Source organism: Ctenopharyngodon idella, chromosome 8 (assembly GCF_019924925.1).
Source record: "Ctenopharyngodon idella isolate HZGC_01 chromosome 8, HZGC01, whole genome shotgun sequence".
Classification (NCBI taxonomy): Eukaryota; Metazoa; Chordata; class Actinopteri; order Cypriniformes; family Xenocyprididae; genus Ctenopharyngodon; species Ctenopharyngodon idella.
The window spans coordinates 10,713,523-10,738,836 of record NC_067227.1 but is presented as its reverse complement, the minus strand read 5'-3'; the positions used below and the strand labels follow the sequence as shown (position 1 = coordinate 10,738,836).

The window sequence follows — 25,314 nt, the reverse complement described above, 5'->3', positions numbered from 1 at the left end:
TATATTATGACCTCAAAACACTTTTACCATAGTGAATCATTTGTGAACTAATCCACTTTAATGTTTGTTAAAAATAAAATTTTGAATGTGACGAGACAAAAAACAGAGAGACATTTTGGCACATTAGGGGTATTAAGAGTGAATGAGTGCATTTCTTTTTTCTTTTCTTTTTTTTTGCAAATAGTTGCAAAATGCATTACTTTACAAGAAATGTTCTTTGTTTTACAATTATTTTTCTTTATTCCTTTAAATCATTTAACCTGTCAATATATTGTATTATAGAAGATGTAAGGACGAAACTATCATATTAAACTATCACCCCCCTTTTTTAACATAGAACTATTTTATATATATATATATATACTTTACAATAAGGTTCATTAGTTAACGTTAGTTAACTACATTAGTTAACATGAACTAATAATGCACTTATACAGAATTTATTAATCTTTGTTAATGTTAATTTCAGCATTTACTAATACATTATTAAAATCTTGTTAACATTAGTTAATGCACTGTGAACTAACATGAACAAACAATGAACAACTGTATTTTCATTAACTAATGTTAACGAAGATTAGTAAATACAGTAACAAATGTATCGCTCATGGTTAGTTCATGTTAGTTAATACATTAACTAATGTTTAACTAATGAACCTTATTGTAAAGTGTTACCATATAATTTTAACAAAATAATTTGGACTCTAAAATTGCTAGATTCAAATCAAAGCATTATGTCTAATCAAGTTTGTTTGAATTTGAAATCACAAAAATGTAGCCAGTAGAAGTTTTTAAAGTACCGCTTCCATGGTAACGCAATGACCAATTTCAAAATGCTTTTTCACAGGATGAACTTTGTGTGTTTAAGCTTTAGAATGATACTTTATGATAATTTATGATGATTACTAAAATGTGTGACAGGGAATAAAGCCAACAAAAAACAACAAAAAGGAAAGGTGCACTTAAAATTGTTTGGAATGTTGGATACTTCATGCACTCAAGAGTCGCAGCTTTGATTACGGAGCATATAGAGACGGTCAATCAGTTGAATGACAAAATAACCTTATAAAGTTCATACACTAAACGATAGAGTGCATAGTGTATAGTGCATCATTTGGGACACAACTATAGACTTGTAAAATTGTATTTAGGCAGCTAACAGGGAAAGTTATGTAAACGTTAGGACAAAATGTTCTTAAAATAATGTTTATGAAACGTTCTTAGAATGTTATTTATAATTAATATACGTTCTTGTAATGTTGAGAAGCCAACGTTGTCCTTACAATGTTATTTTTACTTGATCAACATTCTCATAACATCGAAAGAAAACTGTCTTAGAACAACATTATCGGAACTTCTTTATGATGTTAATAATATTTGCTAAATGTTTTTTAAATTAAATGTCCAGAGTGTTATTTATAAAAGTCAGGTCTTTTTGTATAGCGCTTTACACACATTGTTTCTAAGCAGCTTTACAGAAAATCATGATGTTATAATGTTTATAATAACTATATAAACTATATAACTTTAAACTATATAAACTATAACTTCATGCCTTATAGTCGCATTTAGCAGATTCTCAGCTAACAGGGAACGTTCTCAGAACTTTGGCTAACATTCTGACAAGGTTCTCTCAAGTTATGAACAAATGCTCTTCCAGTAACGTTAATAGAACGTTTGTTCAAAGTTATCTGGGCATTAATAATTTTCTCAAAACGTTAGCACAAAAACAATATTTATACAGCGTTCATGGAAGGTAATTTTTTTAATATTTTAGTTGGACGTTCATCTAACATTTTTTAATTGTTACTACTTGTTTGATCATTAAAGAGAATTGAAGAGAACATGAAGTCAAGACTCATGCATAAGGAACAAACAATGAATGCAAGTTGTATATGAAATATACAGGCAAGCAGCTATAATACACTGACTTCTTTACAGGACTTACAGAACCAGCCTGAAGTGTCACAAAGCATTCTGTAAAATGTCAGTTTGAAACTCCATATGAAACAGTTCATATATACAGAACACAATGTTTTTTTTCTACGTCTTGTTAGAATTGACGTGTGCTGTCTAGTTGTATGTTTGTGCTTGTTTTCTTTTTTCCCTTGTGTTTTTGGTTACGAAAATGTAAGCTTTGCTCTTTAAGATTTCATATTTTGTACTGTGTACTACCCAGAGGCTCTTACACACTTTAGTGTACTACTACAGTAAAATGTCAATCTTGTAATCCAAATATTTAATGCACTTTTATATTCTGGAAAAATGTAAAAACCCTGGAAAAAATGTGTCTCAACACAGTTTTTGGTACTTAAAAATGTTGTCAATTTGAAATCCATACCTGTGGCTGTAAGAAATTAACTGCTTACATGTTATCTGTTTTATCTCCACACTGCTTATATATAGATAAGGATGGATGAGTAGAAGCAATGTTCCCAGGGGAATGTTTGGAGGATTTTTGCATAACCAAGTAAAAAACGTTCTTAAAATATTTAAAAAGCTGGATGTTTTGAATGTTCAGAAAACATTCCGAAATAACGTTTTCATAACATTTTCAAAATGATAGAATGGAATGTTCCTCTAACGTTCACATAAACCAAGAAAAAACATTCTTTAAACATTTTAGAAATTCTAAAAACAACAATCTTGTTAGCAAAAGATTCTAAGAACATATTTTTGTTAGCTGGGAGTCCTGAAGGCCAACGTCAAAGCCATTTAGCCTGTAGCAATGGAGTAATACAGCTAACCAGAGAATCTTGTGGTCAGAAGGGTTACTGATTTATTGCTAAACTTTAACTTGTCACTTTACACCATTTGTGTTAAGGACATGAATGATACCCTCAAATCATGCAGTTTGTTGAGGAGAGATGAGCTGTTACTTTAATGAGTGATGAGCAATGTCCTACAGTAGTAACCAACCAGAACACCATATAAATGCACTAACAGCCACCTAGACAACGCCCTAGCAATCACACCCATGTAGAAATGCCATAGCAGATCCTTAGAAATTGCCCAGCAACACCCTAGTAAACACCAACTCCTAAGCATTGGGGTAAGTTTTGCATGGGCAAATGCCACTCAGAAGATGTAAAAATCTGGTTCCCTCTTCCCTTTTTCTCCTCATCTGTACATATTTATGCTAGAAAGGTTTCTGAGTAAATCGTTGCTCTTGCTGGGGATTTTCTCAGGGCTTAATTCTGTGCCTCCATACTGCACAATTACAGAAATGAGATTTTCATGGGCGTAGTAAATGTCATACGACGGCAGAGAGCAGCTTAAGTACTGAATTCCCACTGGTGTGTTTAATCTGCCTTACTTGTGTTGGCAGGTGGAGACCAGAGACTGTGTTGAGCTACCCATGAGCAGCATATACCAGCATTCGTCTACATGTTTGTAACACCATCAAAAATATTGACACAACTGACACTTAATAGTGCCTAAGATTTTACTCATGGCTGCCAGAGGAAAGGGCAGATTAACTAGAAGGAGCTGATTTAAGCACCCATCACCCAATTCACTAAAGGAATTATGTAGATCAGGCTAAGATGCAAACATGCCCATAAAACTATAAGTAACATTGCACCTACATGTCAGCTATCTCTCTTTAGAGTATTATCTGAGTATTAGTAGACTGTTAGGGTTCAGGTTATTCAGTAGAATTTTGGGGAGAATCAAAATAAAGTGTTAGCAGATATTAAGCAGACAGTCTATTCATATATATATATATATATATATATATATATATATATATATATATATATATACAACAGTTCATTCTGGTTCTCGAATCTGATTGGCTTTTCCAGCCATGAGATATTCTACCAGTATCACCACAAGAACCGTTTCACCGTTTGTATCACTCTGCTTGCAGCATTTCTCACAGCGAGTGTCATGACGTACTGTTGTTGTGTCACAGAATGTAGTTTTAAGAGTTTTTTTTTTTAGGCAAGAATGTAGTTATTTAGACCTCAAATATGCAACTTCTAACAGCGCCTATTTAACAACTTGTTAGATGTTTTCGGAGATGTGATCTCCAGTACGGCCGTTCAGTGCTCGTGTACCCACAGAGAACAGCTTCATCTTGGCCAGTTCTTTGGTAATTTGCCGCTGGCTCTTATGTACACTGTAAAAAATATTCCGTAGTTTTTACAAAATAATTTTGGCAGCTGTGGTTGCCAGAATAATTTTGTAAAAAATACAGAAAAACTGTAAACACATTTACAGAACAAACTGTCAATTTTACAATATAAAACTGTCATTTACAAACAAGAAAATTTGAATGTAAACAAGTAAATTCAACAATGCACACTACTACTAAAATCTGTTTTATACCTTTAACATATACTGACAACCACCATAATAATGCAGGTGGTAAAAGAGAAAGCCACATGAAGAATCAGAGTTCATCACAAATAGCTTTTCCACTGGCTGAAGTATATACTAATGTAAAGAGGGTGCAAAGAGTCATTCACGCAAACGCAAAACACCATCATGGTAAGCCACAACACTTACATAATGCAATAAACATTCATTAAACAACAGAAGATATAACATAAAACCCTAATGTACATAACTGATAACAAAAACTATAAAGAAACATGATTTTTTTAAACAAAATACTTTCAAATATGGAGTGTCACACAGGGAATTGTGGGAATATCAGTTTACAGTTTTTGACTGTAAATTATACATTGATTTGTTCTTTTTTACTTCTAAAAATTGTAAAATTTACAGCATTTTACTGTGAAAATTACATAAAATGTCTGGTAAGAGCTTTTACAGTTTTTCCCTGTATATAGTACTGGAACTTGCTGTTAACCTATTTACAATTTTTTTTCCGTAACGTTTTTACAATATTTTACTGTTAAAATCACATTCATTTTTTACAGTGTAGTGTTTAAACATGAGGTATAATTCATTTGGGGTATATCAAACAGGCAATCTTTGTTCTTATTAATCTATTATTTGCTCCAGAGCAAATCGATTTGGCTAAGTTTCATAAATTTATAACATAGCTTCAGGCATACACTGTGTGTGTAGCATTTTGTTTTTGTTTACAATAATAGGGTAAGTTGTCACCTGCTGTCAAAGGCTTACTTCAATCTGAAATGAAATATGTGGTATGGCAATGGAGAAAAAGATGTCCTTTAATTTCCTCCTCTGAAGTTGGAAGCCCTATTAAGTAAAACCTTAGGTGCTATTAAATGTCAGTTGTGTCAAAATATAGTTGAGGTTGTTAAAATGTGTGTACATCGACAGTCTCTACCTGCCATAAAAAATAACGCAGATTAAACACACCAGTGGAAATTCAGCACATAATCTGCTCTCTGCCTGCATCTCTTTCGCCGTATGACATTTATGCTGCCTAAGAAAATCTCATTTCTGTAATGGATGTATTTGATACATTATAAATCCCTCTTAAATTACTTCAAGCACTTCTAAAATGCCTTAAAGTGATAGTTCACCCAACAATAAAAGTTCTGTCATCTTGTTCTCACCCGCATGCCAGTTCAAAATATGATTTTATATTATAATATTCTTTTTCCGTGGAACACACAAGAAGATATTTGAAGAATCTTTCCTTTGTTTTTGTTCACACAATAATAGTCAATGGGGTCCAACATTTTGAATTCCAAATAGGACATGAAGGTAGTAGAAACTGATCCATACAACTCAAGTGGTTTAAAAGTGACACAATCACATGGTGCCCACAGCATCAGAAAGATTCCCTTTCATTGAATGTTCACACCCCTGTTAATGTGAACTAAGTTAAGACATCAGGACTACAGAAACATCTCTCAGATGCATGAAAACACTGAGGACTGGGCATCTGAGGACCAGCCCAGTGGAGTTTTAACCTATTTAAACTGAAGTTTCTGCTGAATGGTCCCTCTCAGACTGCTGACTCAATTCCCTGAGCCTGTCAGCATATTCTTCCCTGCGCCACAGTCACTTTACAAGCATCAGACACTTTGTACACCCATATGTATACTTACAGCCTGAGACCTCCTCTCAGAGACCTTTGTTCCCACACTCTCCACATTTTCTCCACATGTCAGTTTATGCATTATTGCCAATGCGTGCATTCTCGTTTAAACTACCTTTTAGAGCTTGTGAAAGACGCTCGGGAGTTGGGACAATTGCTGTATCTGTCCGATCGGGTGCTGAATCGTCACTAAAAGTTTATCAGTTGCTCGTGTTTAAAGTCTTGCAGAAATAACAGGAAAGAGAGGCGCACACACACAGAATGCCTCTTCGCAGACAGCGTACAAATAGGCTGCTGAATTGAGTCTTCTTTTACTTATTTTTGTGCTTCAATAGATAAAGGTCTATGATTTGCATAAAAGGACTTCATCTTGCTAGAGTTTATTGCTATTTCTAAATCGTGTTACTTTCTGCCTGGTCTCTGTCAGATCAAAACACTGGAGTAGAGAGCACTATTGTTCTTCACGCACACAGTAACTGAAAATTTAAAACTGTTAAAGGGAAAGGCTCAATAAACTGTTGCATAGATCTAATACACTACGCATCAATATCTTTTCCCTTTGTGTTTTGAACTTTCCAACAAGAAGTGCAGCCATGCGTGCTGTGACTCCATGTTGCTTCAAATGCATCATTCTGTGCACGGGATGCGCATAAGCAGTTTGCACCTCTCTGAATTGGAGCCTATTTTACTATAATACTTTTGCACAATCGAAGAATATTAAATAGTCTTGTTCTGTTCTATCTATCATTTGTTGTTGCCTCATTAAAAAGCTGCGCTATACATTTAAAAGAAATGTCTTTTAATTTTATAGTATCTATTTGTACATAAATAGATTTTTGACACTGCATGATTTTAGCACAAAAGCCTAAAATAGTTGATGTCATGTCGTAGGCTGTCATCAGATTACTGATCTTCTGTGTGACTTGAATATTTTTATTTGTGGATGTCCCAATCAGGGTGCAGGATGAGAAATTTTTAAAATAATTGTTTGTTATATATTTTGGTATGAGGTAATAAAAATGTAACTGGTTGTGCAAAATAGGCACATAATATCATAATATCGAGATATCAATCGATATACCCCTGAATCGAATCATATCGTAATCGCATTGCAGAATTTTTTGAGGTACCGGCAAATATCGTATCGCTGGCTATGAGAGTCGATATCGTATCGTATCGTGATGAACCGTCTGATTTACACCCCTAATAAGCTGGTGGGTGCTTCGGCAAAGCAGCTTCTTCAGTCTGTCACTTTTGTAGAGATGCTTGAAGTTGCCACCGGTGCTGTGGCCAAATTAAATCTAGATTAGCCAGATGAGAAGTAAGTGATCGTGCACCCAGAACTAGAGTGCCGTGTCCCTGCCGCCATTTCCCGTTCTTTCCCGATCTCCACACTGAGGTGTTGAAATTGTGGAGGAATCCGTACTCTGCTCGTTTGCACATGAAGGCATCATTGACATTCTCTACAGTGGTCTGTATGCTTGATGCGATGCCGAGGGTGGAAGAAACGCAGGTCAGGCTGGTGCATTCTTGTGCACCATGGTGGTTCTGCAGGCGTATCAGGCTGTCCTGTTTAAAGATTTGTACCACAGTGAGGGTTTAGGGCTTGAGGCTATAAAAGAGCTCTGCCGAGCCACAGACTTAGCCTTTCAGACAACCAAGCAGATGGCCTGTGCCATTGGCCATTCAACTTGGTTAAATACCTTAACCATACTTAATGTACTAAAGCCTCCGAAGGCTAATAAGATCATGTTGGCAAAGCCAAAAAAAAATTCAAGTTCTTCTTCTGATCGAAATTCTGCTTTCCTAGTCATAATTATTGGTAAAGGATCTTATAACACAGGATCATTTATTGGAAATTTCTTTTGTCTTTTGTGACAATACAGCAGTGCTGAAAAGAGAGTACAGTGAGCAGATGACAGCAGTGCTGTAAATATAATACTGCTGAATGATTTATTAATAGCTCCTCCAGTACACTGCAGTGCTAAAAATATGAACCCTGTGACAGAGGAGAAGGGCAAAAGGGTTGTGTGTGCCAGAGCAAGTACATATTTGTGTTTAAAATCTGTAAATGTATTATCAGCAATGTTTATCATAACGTGGCATTTTAACTTGATTTTAGGTGCATGGCGATGTGTGTGTGTGTTTGTATTTTTATCTGTTTTTAAAGCATTTTCTCTAATGCTGTTTAAGACATTGCACATGCTGCTGTTCTCTGGTGTTCAGATAGCGCTGCCGTTTCTCAAATTTCGCTGCTCTTCTATCTGTGTAACCTGAGAGAGCACATTCTGTCCCCATATTCCCCAAATGCTTGGCATCCCTTATCTGTAATGTTAGGCCTTTTTGGGAAGATTTCAGGATTCAGTGCAGTTATTTCCAAATCTCTCACTTGGTGTAGTGTATTTCTAGATATCCCCGCAAGGCCACAGGGTTGTGTTTTCTACTTTCATTTTTAAATCTTGTTCATTGGTGTATTGTTCTTTTTTCCTGCCCTACCCTGATTACTTGAAATGTGTCCCACCTTGTATACTTTTACTACTCAAATAAAAGTATGTAGTTTGCTGGTGATGGATTATTTTTGAGAGTATAGTGTAAAATGTTTAGTGAGATTTTACCATGTCATAAAATTGTCTTTATTACACATCTTTTGCCATGCACTGTTGGTGTGCAAGCCGTCACAGCTAGCTAAATTCAGTTTGTTAACAGTTTTTAAGGGAAAAAGAGAACTGTCACAGTTTCAGCTATATGGGTTCAAGACACAAACAAACAGGACAAGCACTTCCGTTCCCTTAAATAGGAGACTGTCCCTTATTTATTTCCTTTACAATGGTAACACTATATTTTGATGGTCTACTTTAGACATTCTACTAAGTAACTTTTCAACTACATGTCAACTAACTCTCATTAGTGTATTATGCTTACAGTTTTTTTTACAGACGCTAGGACACATTTCTCAATACTTAGGTCACTTTTGCAAAACTCTTCACACAGTGAGCACAACAGAAGTCTATGTGGGCTAAACTGAGGATCAATTATCATTGCTTTGGCACAAAATGCATTCAATGACTACATCTCTCAAATTTCATGAATTCTTTTCTCACTCAGACACAACAACTGCCAAAACTCTTTGTACGTACAGGCCAGTTTGCACATACTTACATACTGTTTTCAAAACTGTTAAACTTAAGTTCAAAACAATAACATAATACAAAACTGAATAAGACAGAAATTTGCTACATTTCTACAGTAATATAGTTATGAAATATATTCTGAATCTAAAAAATCAAATACTATCAAAACAATTAGATGAAACTGAACACCTACACAAGCATTAGTCTTTCAATTTTATTACCATCAATTCAAAAGGGGAAACTTAGGAATAATTTTGTTCTGTAATGTAAACATGGACCATGTAACATAAACTGCAGTGAATTATAAGCAGTAGAGAGTGTCATTCTTGTTTTGTAAAGAAATTTAAAAAAAGAAAACATTGTATAATGCTAACTGATGTTAGTGTTTTTAGGTCGATGTTTTATGAGTGACAAAGTGTGTTTGCTCAGTGAAAACCTTTGCTAGTGTTCTGGAAGAATGAGTTGATTTGAGACATGTATGAAGTGTTTTGGTAGATTTGGTGCATTTTGAATGTGAAGTTAACCTCTGTGCCAAGATGAAGGTTGGTTAGGAGAACTCTGTGAAGAGTTTTGAAAAAGTGACCTAAGTATTGAGAAATGTGTCCTAGCGATTGTAAAAAACTGTAATATCTGCTAACACTTTATTTTGATGCTCCCCAACAGACATTCTACTGACTGTAAGCAACATTGCAACTACATGTAAACTTAATATACTAACCTAACAGTTTACTAACAGTCTACTACTTAACTAATACTCTAATGAGAGTTAGTTGACATGTAGTTGCAAAGTTACGGGAGAAGTATTAACATTGATTTCATTGCTCCAAATTCCTAAAAACATGGGAATCATATGCCACAGTGCTATACTACAATGTAGCCGCTAATCATATTGTCTGCTGAGGTGCATGTGGATGGAGTGTCTTGTGGAAAAATCCCTCTTAGGATCGGGTTGTGGTCGATGGCATAGAAGTATTTGTCTTTTTGTCAGTTTGGAGCAGCAATTCATCCTAAATAAAGTCCATCACAGATTCCTGGAGCGATGCATAAAATGATTGTGTGAACTCCCTTCACTATCTGGTTTGTGCAGCTACAGACGGTAGTCATCATTTGTAGTGCATAGCGGTAACTGTGGGACATCTGGCCGGGCCACAGCTGGATTTATCAGTCTATTGCTTCATTGGCTTAAATTACCAAATTAACAGACTCATATTAGCATATATTGCATTTACATAACAATTACGATTTATATTATGTGAGAGGTGTTTATGGTTCTGGTTGACCTAACTGTTACAATGTGTGTTTAGTTTTGTTTTCATGGACTTTTTGTCATGATCACTAGCTGGAGTGCCCTGCTTAGCCACCAGAGGGCACTCCATCCTGGACTATTGCCTTTCCTTATTGGACTTCATTTCCCATGATCTCTTGTCTTGGACTCATTATTCCCATTATACTCAGCTGTATGTCATTGGTGTCTGTCTACTTATACCTGGTTGTTTCAGTCATTACACTAACAGCATAACCATGTGTTTAGGTGATGAATTAGGTGTAAGCTTGACTGGAAAGATGAGTTTTAGGATTTCTATTTCCCAGCATGCTTTACAATGACACTTGAAAGGGATAGTAAATGCTAAACTTAAGTGTTATATATGTATATATAATGTGTGTGTATATATATGTATTAGGGCTGTCAATATATATATATTTTTTCAATCACACACCCTTAATCGCGATTAATCGCACACTTATCGTGAAATTAAGCATACACCATTTATCTTGTTTAACACGTCCATTTTGCCACCATTGCCTATATCCAGCAAAGTAAACCATCAGATTGAAGTGTGATTTTCACAAAACTGTATTTTTCAGCTTTTTTCAAGGTAAATTCTTTCCAAAAAGGATGCCAAATAACAAAATTATATGATTTCATAAAATTCATACATTTATGTACACCAAAGCACCCATAAAAAAAAATTCACAGCAAAAAAACTTTTGAGAATTCACAGTGTATAGTATGTGCAACAGCAAAGAGCTTGTTTACATTTTAGACAAGTAAAGTTGCGATATTGAACAGGACCACATGGAGATGCCAAAAAAACCTAAACCAACCACCTTGACCTGCATATATACTAAAGTACACAGCAACATACACAGGACAAATCCAAACATTATCCTGAAGGTGTGTGAAAACAACGTGAATGTACTGAAATGTGTCTGTGCGTAAATACAATGTGCGATCATTGCGCGTCGAGAGCGCTCATACATGATTTGTTTGCGCATCAATATAACAGACTCACACATGCTTCTGTACGTCACCGCAATTGTCTTTACTTTGATTGCAATCCTCATCCATCAAAACTTTCATCGCAAGAAGCTGGTTTGCTTTATCCTGCTGAGTTTCAGTTTGAAACTGAGCAGTTTTCATGTCATCTGGCCTTACAGCGGTGGGATGTTTCGACGTTCCGTTCAGACAGGAACAGCGCAGTGCGGGAGGGCTCGCACTCTTCAGATACAATGACACAATATGACAGAGAGTTTGTGTTTTAAAGTGAAACAGACACTGGAATGAATAATTCTCTCTGCCATCTCTAATATAATCAGCATGGACTTTAAAGGTGCAGTATGTAGGATTTCTGTCCGCTAGAGGTCTATTCAAAACAAAGGCGTAGCTTGATGACGCCAAGTTTGAGCGCGGAATCTTGGGACATGTGGTCTTCACCTCAACGGACAGTGCAAAAGAATAGAGATAGGACTTGGGAAGAAATCATGTTCATGGATGCGATTATTAACGTTACTGTAGTATGAAGCAGAGCAGGAGCGAGTGTTGTGGGAGCTGAACGAGGCCGCTGGAGCGATTGTGCAACACACGCCTCACGAGCAGCAGGGCTTTTATTATGACACAGTCGCCGGCGCCGCTTCCGCTTTTCCAGTCATGAGTATGAGGTAACACAGCTCTGTTTATCATATTAGATACATTTGAGAGTGTTGAAAATGATGTTATAACGTTACTCTGTGCGTTCGCTCGGCGGCTGCTGTGAGACGCTGTTACACACTGCAGTAAGATAGATCGATTTTACAATATCATATTAAATGCTGGATGGCTTGTGTTGATAAATGGCATGAAATTAATTAAAAAAAAACGTATGATGGAGAAAATTCTGTATTACTGTTACTAAAAATAAAGCTGCATCTGATTATGCTATGTTAGCTACTTGACAAAATAGTGTTTTTCTCTGAGGCATGGTAAAGCATGGTACTCACAAAAAATCAAGAAAATTAACGTTAGATTTAAATAATAAGACTAAACGTGTTGAGCTATATAACAATAATTCGTTTTCTGTCTATAAATATATCAAAAAAGTTGTTCCCTTATCTATTAAAATGTGTAATATATTAAAGCGTCTTTGGTGTTTCCATGGTTTCTACAAAATAAAACCAGAAACCGAGGGTAAAGCGGGTACGACGCAATTGACAGGCGACTCCTCACACGTCCCGGAGCCTTGGTTAAAATTGCAAATTTCTCACAATTTACAAATAGTTGGAGCATTTGGGATATTGTAAGTACTCAAGTGAACAAAATATATAACACTGGCCTACTGGTTTTTGGATATTTTACTGCAAAAATCGTACATATTGCACCTTTAAGATCATCTAACTGCGTGACGTAAATTACGTTATGACACAATTTCACGTTTCCGTAACTTTTTCAAATTATTTTAACACGTTTAGGATTTTGAATTAATCGCATGCGTTAACGCGTTAATGTTGACAGCCCTAATATATATATATATATATATATATATATATATATATAATGTGTGTGTGTGTGTGTGTGTGTATAATGTATATGTGTGTGTGTGTGTGTGTATATATATATATATATATATATATATGTATATATATGTATATGTGTGTGTGTGTGTGTGTGTGTGTAGGCCTATATATAAGTGGCATGCAGTGGTGTTCTGAAATGAGGAGGCAAACAATGTCCTCACAGTTTATTTATTTTTTCTAAATCAAATGTAAATTCATGTCCGTTACTCTTAACGTTGTCACATTTTCCTCATTAAATGAACATTACTTTACATTACTTCAAAAAAGAAAAAAAATGAAACCAAACACAATTCTATTTTGTATTTTTACATTAACAATGTTAAATTAATGTGTAACCAATTTAAAATACAATAAAATACATTAATAATTATTGTAAAATACACAAAACCCACCGCATGCTTTAGAGGCTCTGTTGATTCTCTATGAGCTCAAGGGAGGCACAAGAGACGCGGACTCACGCTGTAACTTTACCTGCAGGTGTCGCTTTTGGACAGTGTTCCTTTAGAAAAACGATTGACTTATACACTTTTTATTGTCACATTTTGTAATATTTGCGTTGTTTTATTTTTGTAATATGGATTATTTTCTCATCCTAATTTTTAAGGAGGCACTGCCTCAGAGGAAATGCCCCTGATATATATATATACGTTATATATATATCCATCATGGTGACGAGTGGAGCATGAGCTCAGTTTGAGAACAGGTACATGTTAAATGTTTTATATTGCTGTACTCTTTCAGCAATTGATATGCTATGCTAATGTTATCAAAGCATTGTGTTACCAATTAGTAGTTATAACTAGCTAAATTTCCATTAACTTACTTAAAATTTCAAGTTAAGAGCAATTCAAATGTATGAGTACAAAATTTAAATATGCCAGTTCTGGTTACTTAAAAACTTTTAAAAAAAAATGATGTAACTGATTACCTAAATTTTTTTGAGTTTTGCCAACTTATTCAGGTTTACACCGCACTACTGTAAAGCTGAGGATCATCAGCATAACAGTGAAAAGTAACTTAATCTTTCCTGATAATGTCTTCCAAGCATATTCTCTCTTTGTTGAATGGGGTAAAATAACATGCCAAAATGAACAGATGACTTGCCTTATTTCATTCAGTGGCACCTGAGCTTCTCAGAATATTTGTTCAGATTCGACTGAAGAACCAGTGCAGGCCTGTACTTCCACTTTACAAGTGAGAGAGTTATCAGTGCATGGAGGTGTACAAATAGTAAATAAACAATTGAACCACCTAAAAATGATCTTTAAGGGCACAGTTGTTCTCAACTAAAACACTGTTGGGGGAAAGTAGGATCAGACAGTAACATGGGCCACATTCATACACTGTATTCCTGTGGGTGTATCATGGCTCCTACAGTACGTATCGCAGCGCACATGTACGTTCGCTCTGCCACAACAAAAGAGATATTTCTGCAACTGCTTTCCACAGTTTTCTCTTAGGTTCTTTTGAGTTGGATCAAGACAATGTTTTAATTTGTTATAACTTCACCATTGACATATCTTTCTCTCTTTCCTTACAGTACGAGTACTTTAATGCAGTGTTAATCAATGAGATGGATGAGGAGGGCAAGAGTGTGGAGCTGGGTGGAGAATTCATCCTGCAGCCAAATGAACATTTCAATAATCTGTCTGTAAACCTCAGCCTCAGTGTCGTCCAGGTGCCCACTAACATGTACAACAAAGGTATGATCAGCATTGCATACGCTGGACGCGTCACTCACTCTAAGATGACATACAACAAAATAATGTGTTTGATGCTCAAGGTTTATACCGTCAAACCAGAATTTATTCAGACACCTTGAACATTTCATTCATTAATACAGTTTATTCACTATAGTTTAAAAAATATAAAATATGACAAGATCTCAGAGTTAAACTGTATATAAACTGTACTATATATATATATATATATATATATATATATATGCAAAAGATTGGGGTGGGTTTGGACTTTCCCAAATCAATAGCTCTAATAACACAGCATTATTAGTCATAATTCAAATCAAGATATCTGCAACTTAATTTAAGTAAGAATTACATTTGAAGATGCTGAAGATCTTTGTATCCCACTAGCATTAGTGCCACAATACACAGTTGTAGTAGTAACAATATAAAATATTATGGATCTCAGAAATGGATTTATAACTTGTAGTCATACTCCTGACATGATCATTTCCATTCATTTTGTATGCAAATTATTTGGCAAATATGTGTAAATGTGCAAAGTACCAGGAACAGGTGGAGAAGTGCCAGATTAGAAGCTGTAATGCTGTTATCAACATTCATAATTTCACTTGTAGAAATCTAAAAACAATTGACTACTGTTACTACTAATTAGTCATTTATATAAAATTAGATATACAGTAGTAAAAAAGTAACATCTTTACCTTTTATTCAAATATTATTTAAAATGTATTAAAGATTTTGTCAACATATTGTGTAGTTGTTCATGGAGTCAATATTTTTATTTGTGATAATTCAATAAAACACAAATTGTGTGACAACTTTTGGTCAGGCTGACATACAAAGAAATTATGTACACATGCAAAAACAAGAGAGATGCTTTTTTTCATAGTAAAAGTTTATTGTACGCATTTCCCATGTTTAGTGCACTAAAGTTGCTGAAAAGTCCCCAACATGAACACTGTAACATGTGAGCAAGGAAGGCAGTCAGAGACGAGGAACTAAGCGCAGGAGTTTTAATAAACAAAACAGGAAACACAAAGGGCAGGAATATGAGAAAACAAGAAACAACTGACAAACTAACACAGCAAGCACTGGGGCTGCGTCTGAAATCACATACTTTCTTGAGCAGGTACTTATTTTGAATAAGTACAGATAAAAAAGTGTGTACTATATAATATGAATGTATGTATATGAATGTAAGCTGGTTGTACTAAATTCGTCATGCTGTCATTATCGTGTGACCTACCAGCTTCAGTTGTGTCGCTTCACCTTCTTTCACAAATCCTCTCCCGTGGCCTCATGGGATAGTAAAGTGTCCACCGTATGCACACTTCAGAATCTCGCCGGAAGGACAAGGTCATCTGGATACTTTTTGCATACTCTTTTTTGAGTGCTGTGAATTCAGACATATTACTCTTCGTGTCACATACTTTTTTTTGTCTACCATTAGGGAAGTATGCAATTTCTTGTGCAGTTTGTGGCTTATATACACAGGAATAACAAGATGACAAGACACGTGCAAATCAGAGAGCAACGAGAGGAACCAAAAGAACTGCAAATCCTACAAAACAGAAGCAGGAAACTTAAATCAAACTAAACATAAAAGTCCAAACAAAAAACAAGTAACGTGACAAACACAGAGACTGACAGCCGATCTAGAACGCACAGAGACAAGTGGAGTGATACAAATGGTGAAAAGTCCGAATACTGGTCAAATGTCATATTTGAGGACCAGAACTAATTGTTTTAGAGGATTCTCATGTTCAGTCCAGGACACTCCATAAGTCATTACATGAACGTTGTTCCATAACAGCTGTAATTTTTACAATGTTCTTCAAGACTGGACAGCAGATTTCATACTAAAATGCTATGGTATATTGTGATTTCAGAATACTGGATTCACTGTCAAAAATGTACAGACTAATTCATTCGGTCTTCTATTGCAGACGCAGCCATAGTGAATGGGGTGTACTGGTCAGAGGCTCTAAATAAGGTGTTTGTGGACAACTTTAATAGAGACCCTTCTCTCATATGGCAGTACTTTGGTAGCGCCAAAGGTTTCTTCAGACAGTATCCAGGTGAGTTTTCACAGTTTTTGTTTTCTTTTTTTTTTTTTGTTGGGAGGGTTCGTACAGAGTTTGGAAAAGTACACTTAATACATTAGTTCAGTTCAGTGGAGACCGGATTGATCATGACACTGTTTCAGTGACAGCCAGGGCTGGAAATGGCTGAGATTCACTGGGGGGACTCTAGATGGGAAGATTTTGTTTGTCACCTGTTTGTCGCCGGATGTCACTTGTTGGAGTTTGGGTTTCTTGCCGCTGTCGCCTCTGGCTTGCTTAGTTGGGGACACTTGATATTCAACAATGTTTTTGATCTGCCTGCATTGACACCATTGTATGCAAACTACATTAATAACTATTGATTTTTACAACGGAATGAATCAATACTGAATTTACTTAAGCTGGACAATGACACCATTTTCTTTAAGAGCTGCTGTGCAGCCAAAATTATTTACCTGTCATCACTGTAAAGCTGCTTTGACACAATGTGCAAGCGCTATATAAATAAAGGTGACTTGACTTGACTTGAAGTATCAAGTTACTTTCAAAAGGTGTTTTACTCTATTTTGTTCACTTCCGTTTGAGATGGGGCGACTGGTTGTCTCCCTCGGTTGCGAGAAGTTTGGGTTTATTTATTTGTTTGTTGCTTTATTTTTGCAAAATGGCCCACACATGCAAAGTTGGTTGATAACACAACTGCAATAAAGTAACAGCCTATGGTTAACAATTACTTGTTTACAAAGTGCCATGGGAAGTCAAACTATCTTTATTTAAAATGTTCTTATACTGAACATGTTAATTCTTGGAATACAGACAGGTTTTTCCTAATAGGCATATCTGTCATATTAGCAAACACATTTTACACATGGGGAAAACCAATATTTAGTCAATAATTCAAGAAGGTCCATACTTTTAAGCTCTTGATTCTAATTTGGCCAATGAAATAGTAGTTCTTGTAATTGTTTAACCATAGCATTTGTTATAATAAGGATATTTACAGCTAGACCACTGATGGCTCCTCATGGCATGCTTAGGGCAATGTTAACTTTCTTTTTTTTAAATCTATTCCTTAAATAGATTATATATTATAAATTCTTCAACAAGTTAGTTAAAATGTAACACAATAAATACAACAGAATGTGATCAGTTCTAGTAAATGTGGTCATGAGAAGTTTAAAAAGCTTGCAGGATCATCATCATGTTTTCCTCTCTTTTTAGTGGCTGTTTTTAGATCATGTTTGACTTTCTCCATAGTGTTTTACTACATTCTCAATAGAATTCAAATGGGTTTCACATTTTATCATAGGAAAGGCTCGTGCAAATCTTATACTTTTGGAGCGTGCTGGTGAACGCGGCTACGGTGATTCGCGAGCGGCGCGTCACTCATGCTTATAAAAGCTCCAAAAGCGATGTATACAATTAATTAATTGCCTGATTCTATGTTTCGGTGTGGTGGTTAGAGTACTGGTAACATGTGAGAAGTGCCGGTACGCAAGACAAAGCGAGGCTATGGTACAGAATTGGGCCGGTGCGTGCTGGATCGCGATTTTTTTTTTTTTTTTGATTAATCATGCAATTTTATTGCGCTATGTTTTTGTGCTGAATTCGTTTCGTTTTCGTAGGCTATTGAGTGAATAAATACAAAAATCCATTCATTTCGCAAAAAAAAAAAAAATCAAACCAATTTGAACTGGAACGCCGCCCCCCCTCGAAATTCACTCCCCGGACGCCGTCCCCCCGCGTTACCCCCCATTTCCACCCCTGGTAACAGCCGACATGAAGAGAAGTGTAAAATATGGCTATGTTGGGGAGCAACAACACAAAAGCTATAAAGGCCTGATCACATTTACCACAATTTTGAAGGTTAAATCGTATTCTAAATGTACTCCACTTTTTTTTTCTCACTTGTGTCTGTGGAAATAATTGGTCCTTATTAGCGATGCGCCGGTGTATCATACATCAGTATTATCTGCCAGTAAAAGTAATAATCTACACTATTAGACATTGCTAATTGCTTAATAACAGCTGATGATCAACACTGATTATCTCCTGGAGGGTAGAAAAAGGCATCAGACAGTTATAAAATTGTGCAATGAAGAAAAAGTCTGTGGTGTAGAATTGTTTTGGCGTGTGATGTGCAGTATGAGAACAAAACTCCAGCAAGCAACACAATAATAATTGAATGCTCCCTTTATAATCATTGGACGAACCCTGGTGCAATTGCTCTGTTAGTGCGGTTCATTCGAATAAGTGTGAAAGCTGCCATCGCATCCTGGTGAGCACCAAACCACCGAAACGAGACCCCTGAAAAGTCTTTCCGAAAACAGCCGAGCGCCTGGAGGCGTGTCATTGTGAGCGAAGATAGAGTGACGAGCTGTCACAAGTACGCGCAGCTTTTGTGTAGAGATCGTCTGCAAGCTATCAATGGTCAGCTAAACAAATATATTTAAACACACACAATACACCATCGCATTATCCATGGATAACTTTTGAATCACTATAATGAATATAGAAGATAGTGAATGATAAATAATGAATTTATGAGTTTTCCTCACCACCTGTGGTTCCGACTCATGACTGGGATCATTACCGCTGTGACCGCTCCATCTTTCAGTTTCAAACGATCTGTAAATCCAGCGTAGAACTGGGCTTTGTTTATGAAAACATAAGTGCCGATCCCGAGGGCTCGAACAGCCATGGAAAAACACGAGATATTCTCCATTCATTTTAACCAATAAAAACGTGATTGCAACTATCAGTTTCTATGGTTATTTTAATAACAAATATCGAGAGTGCATCAATGTAATGCGTGAGAACAAATCTCTCAACCAAAAACACACTTCTTTGGTGACTGTTGATTTTGTGAAGTCCTGTGACCTGTGCAGCGCTGCCGACGACTTCCGTAAAGCCGAACGCGCGTTGATGGGCGTGCTCTTGCTCTCTCTGGTCGACGTGTGTGCATGCGCCCTTCTGGGAGAAGTGCCCGTACAAGGAATTTCACCCCCGTTTACGTCACTCAGGCCCATACTCGAAAAAAAACCCTGAACTTTGTGAGGATTTGGAAGAGTATTTTTGGCACAGAAATACTCTGTCATACGTCCAACTCATGTTTTGAAACTTTGGCCATGTTTAGCATGAGAATTGAATCCAACTCTTTAACAGTGTAAATAAGTCAGAATGCATGAAATAGCATTATACCCCCCCCTTTAAGTTTTCATTTTGTTGACTTTCATCATTTCAGTCAAATAATGAGCCAGGAAGTAGATTACGATTATCTCTCAACCAAAATCTCTTCCGGTTTTTGCTTCCGGTTATTGCTTCCGGTTCATTTCTCATGGAAGGTCAAGTCAAGAGCTTTGTATTATGGGATACAATTTTCCATCTACTCTGCTTGTTTATTGCTCATTTGTGCAAATGCAGTTGGTAAGCTTAGAGAAAGTGCATACCTTGTAATCTTATGTAGCAGTAGGGCAATAAGTTAATTTAAACTATCCTCTACCTTCACAGGTATAAAGTGGACACCTGATGAACATGGGGTTCTAGAATTTGACTGTCGAAATCGAAAATGGTAAGTGATTTTCCCCTTCAGCTTTAAAGTCCTGTTAACATCAAGCTGAGAATGTATACCTCTTATCAATGAACAGTCGTATGGATTTAAATTTATTGTAACAAAATCTGCTTTTCCACCATCAGGCCAAACCATTTCATTTGGTTTAATTTTCCACTGTGGGGCTGATAACGGAGCCCTCTGGAATGTAATACAGATATGTCATTGTAATTGTGCCGTGCCGTACCAGGCTTAAATGGAAAATGGAAATATAACTGGAACCCTTCCTTACCGTTTCCTAGAACCACTCGGTCCGACAGTGGAAAAGCAGTTAAAGTGTCAATTCATCCCTTAATCCCTTAGATATGAAATTTTGGTATAAACTGATCCCAACAAAGACTCATTGTCAACATAATTCTCTTAATATTTCTATCTTTACAGGTATATCCAGGCAGCTACGTCTCCTAAAGATGTGGTCATTTTGGTGGATGTGAGTGGCAGTATGAAGGGGCTACGGCTGACCATAGCTAGACAGACGGTCTCCTCCATATTGGATACACTTGGGGATGATGACTTTTTTAACATTATTGCTGTGAGTTTCAATCAATATCAAATATCATATTAGTTGCATTTTATCACAATATCAGTATTAAGTTAAAAAATACATTACTTTGGTTTTAGGGGATGTTGTCATTTTTCATTTAATGTCACTGTGGCCAACGTAACACCATTCATAATGTGGGGAAAATTCAAAACAAAAATCCAAGCAGGCAGCAGCCACTTTTCAGCCCACTGCCGCACACGAGTATAAAAGAAACAGCAACTGAACCGCCACACATCTGTGGTTCGCTCTCTCACCCTCCACTGTTGTCACTCCTCAAGTCCTTCTGGAGCAAATGTGACCTTCAGAGGACACAGCAAGGGCTTGACATTAACTTTTTTTGCTCACCAGCCACTGTGGCTAGTGGTTTTCCAAAGTTACTATCCACTCAGCATTTTCACTGGCCACAATTTTGACAAAACTGCCATATAGATATTTTTTATATTATATCATAATTTGGCAGCAGGTATATTAGGCTGCTGTCACTTTAAGACCTGACGCACAGATCCATTATACTGTTACACATGCGTTTTCTTTCTCAACTGTTTACATTCACTTAAAACATAACTGACTGTGTTTACGTGAATACTCGCCAAAACCGGCATTTTGACATTATTTTGTGTGTATTTGACTGTTTAAGTGCAATAAGCAATGAAAAAGAACTCAGTTTAGTAGGGTGAGGCGGCTTTATGAGTGCACACTATGAGTGTGAGCACATAATGAGTGAAACTATGCGCAATACATGCAATCCCACGCCGAAATTCAAGCCCTCTAATACCAACAATATTCATCCGTAGCAAATGAAAGTGAAGGGAGGAGGGTTTGTGTGTCATCTCGCTGTCGGAAAGATGAGAGAACGAGAAAGCACAGCTGATATTGTGTATGTATTCTGTGGAAAATGAGTATTGGAAGCGTTTCAGATCACAAAATCAAATTGATATTTTTGACTACATTGCCAACACAGCTATTATCCGCTTCACGATGGGTGATTCTTTTCCTCCACATCGTGCATTAAAATCGTTTAATGCACAGCTAGCCATGGATTATCCCTTACATATCTTGTTGTTTTATTTGAGAATTTGTTTAATTTTTGTGAATCTCTTTATATTTGTTTGTGAATCATCTGGTAATGCAAAACATACTGGTCTCATGCAATGCATAAATTTTGTGTGTGGCAGTACAATGAGGAGCTGCATTATGTGGAGCCGTGTCTGAATGGAACATTGGTTCAGGCTGACATTACCAACAAAAATGTAAGTGCATTTTCTGCTATACCTGTATATAAACCACAACTAATTGTTTTGGTCTGCTTGTCAACTTGTTAGTGTCAGGTTTGGCAAAAGAGGACTCAATAACGGGACAAACTCAAAATAGCTGTTCTGAAGCCCATGACTGGAAAGGCATAATAAACTCAGTCCAGGTTCCAACAGCGGGCGGATAAGGACAGAGGAAGCAAGAGAGAAAGTTCAGGGTCAAAACCAGAAGGGGCAGGCAGACTGATGGACAGAGTTCAGAGGGCAACACAAAGCTCGATGCCAGAGGCAGACAGGCTAGAAACAAGAACCAGCTTGAGGCTGGAAGACAAACCACTGACGTCCATTTTTATTATTGACTTTGAGCACCCACTAACCAGCACTTTGAATCTTGTCTGGATAAAATTGGCTTTTAACTGTTTAACTATTGATGCAGGATCCATAACATCAGTTTGGTGAGTCAAATGAAAACCAGAGTATGAACTAATTTAGTGTCTGTCCAGATGCTTTTCTAACCAATTATTACTTTATGTCGCTGACACAAGGTTTGCACAATCCACATCGGGATTGCAGAGTTTCTTACTGTTGTGTTTTGTGTTTTTCTCCACAGCATTTCCGTCAACGTCTTGATAAGCTCTTTGCTAAAGGTATAGGCATGCTGGACATGGCTCTGACTGAGGCCTTCGAACTTCTCAGTAATGTAAGCACACACACACACACACACACACACACACACACACACACACATACATACAACACACCTAGATGCCATTAGCAATTTAAATCCACACAATTTAGTATCTTGTTAAATTGATGCGTTTACTGGATAATTACCATATTCATATATGCAGATGAGAAAAGGCAGACTATCTGGGACATTATAAATGCATAAAACGTGGTTTAATGTACTACAGCAACAACCACAGGGAACAAACTTTCTCTCACTACACCCCTGTCATAAACAAACCCATTTCCAAATCAGTGTCACAACAGTGTAGATGTGTAAAAAATGTGAATGTTACACTTCCATTGAGAAAAACAATATTTTTTAGACATCTGCTATAATTTGAACGCAGTTTGTGTTGTGTGTTAATTTCTGTTCAAGGACTTTTATTTTGATATTCGTTTCGTTCTGATGTATCTGTGAAGTATTAGTTCCAATTTCCTGTGTTTCCTTAGTTACTAAGGCTGTGTCTGAAAGCTTAAAAATATGCCTTCGGAGGACTCATTCCAAGGTAGGAAGGCATGTCCGAATCCAATGTTAGCTTCACTTCCAGTCTCCTGAGATACCTTCGTCTGATTTGATATCGAACACTCCTATGCCTTCCATTCTGACAGTTGAGCTAAAAAACTAAACATGGCGTCTGAAAGTTGCTGTTGGTGTTCAGTTTGTGTGTAAATGTACGTTTTTGACTAACGTTTTCCATTTCTGATGTCATTTCTAGTGATGAATTACTATTTTAGTAATTAAATATTTAGCTTAGTTATCACCTGATAAGGCAACGAGGCAACTGCCTAAGTTTTCAGACGCAGCCTAAGTATGTTCTCATTTGTCACTATAGTTACTGATTTGGTTCTTCACCTGTGTCTTGTTTAGTTCATCACTACCCTGTGTATTTAAACCTTCCTCAGCTAGCATTTATTATTGGTAATTAATCCTAACTTCTTATAATCTCTTATTATGTAATATGTATGTGTGTTCAGTTTAATCAGACAGGCCGAGGCAGTGTGTGCAGTCAGGCCATCATGTTGGTGACGGATGGAGCCGTGAAAACGTATGACGCTGTCTTTGCCATGTACAACTGGCCTGACAGAAAGGTAAGAAGAGTTTTTATAGGCCCAGTTTGCAGGGTCACCTGGCGAATAATCTTATTGACTGGAATGCCTTTTATGTAGGAGCAATCCGTCTCACAGAAGTTTTATGTATTTTCTCAATTGCAGACTGACAGATTTTATAAGAGTTTGCTGTTCCTATTTCTTGTTCCCAAGCATTTTTCAAATACAAACCCGATTCCAAAAAAGTTTGGACACTGTACAAATTGTGAATAAAAAAGGAATGCAATGATGTGGAAGTTTCAAATTTCAATGTTTTATTCAGAATACAACATAGATGACATATCAAATGTTTAAACTGAGAAAATGTATAATTTTAAGGGAAAAATAAGTTGATTGTAAATTTCATGGCATCAACACATCTCAAAAAAGTTGGGACAAGGCCATGTTTACCACTGTGTGGCATCCCCTCTTCTTTTTATAACAGTCTGCAAATGTCTGGGGACTGAGGAGACAAGTTGCTCAAGTTTAGGAATAGGAATGTTGTCTCATTCTTGTCTAATACAGGCTTCTAGTTGCTCAACTGTCTTAGGTCTTCTTTGTCGCATCTTCCTCTTTATGATGCGCCAAATGTTTTCTATGGGTGAAAGATCTGGACTGCAGGCTGGCCATTTCAGTACCCGGATCCTTCTTCTACGCAGCCATGATGTTGTAATTGATGCAGTATGTGGTCTGGCATTGTCATGTTGGAAAAACAGAAAGAGACGACATCTGGATGGGAGCATATGTTGTTCTAGAACTTGGATATACCTTTCAGCATTGATGGTGCCTTTCCAGATGTGTAAGCTGCCCATGCCACACGCACTCATGCAACCCCATACCATCAGAGATGCAGGCTTCTGAACTGAGCGCTGATAACAACTTGGGTTGTCCTTGTCCTCTTTAGTCCGGATGACATGGCGTCCCAGTTTTCCAAAAAGAACTTCAAATTTTGATTCATCTGACCACAGAACAGTTTTCCACTTTGCCACAGTCCATTTTAAATGAGCCTTGGCCCAGAGAAAACGCCTGCACTTCTGGATCATGTTTAGATATGGCTTCTTTTCTGACCTATAGAGTTTTAGCCGGCAACGGCGAATGGCACGGTGGATTGTGTTCACCGACAATGTTTTCTGGAAGTATTCCTGAGCCCATGTTGTGATTTCCATTACAGTAGCATTCCTGTATGTGATGCAGTGCCGTCTAAGGGCCCGAAGATCACGGGCATCCAGTATGGTTTTCCGGCCTTGACCCTTACGCGCAGAGATTGTTCCAGATTTTCTGAATCTTTGGATGATATTATGCACTGTAGATGATGATAACTTCAAACTCTTTGCAATTTTTCTCTGAGAAACTCCTTTCTGATATTGCTCCACTATTTTTC

The 25,314-nt window shown here is 36.8% G+C and overlaps 1 protein-coding gene across 1 annotated transcript in view; it reads left to right on the top strand.

Moving 5' to 3' along the window:
* The window catches only part of cacna2d3a (calcium channel, voltage-dependent, alpha 2/delta subunit 3a), a 130,349-nt gene that overhangs the window by 32,574 nt on the left and 72,461 nt on the right, over window positions 1–25,314 (top strand). Inside the window, exons 5-11 of the mRNA XM_051903655.1 lie at window positions 14,489–14,651; window positions 16,601–16,732; window positions 20,225–20,285; window positions 20,706–20,856; window positions 22,044–22,118; window positions 22,729–22,818; window positions 23,823–23,936. Coding sequence (XP_051759615.1) covers window positions 14,489–14,651; window positions 16,601–16,732; window positions 20,225–20,285; window positions 20,706–20,856; window positions 22,044–22,118; window positions 22,729–22,818; window positions 23,823–23,936 — 786 coding nt within the window. The remainder of the gene's footprint in view (window positions 1–14,488; window positions 14,652–16,600; window positions 16,733–20,224; window positions 20,286–20,705; window positions 20,857–22,043; window positions 22,119–22,728; window positions 22,819–23,822; window positions 23,937–25,314) is intronic.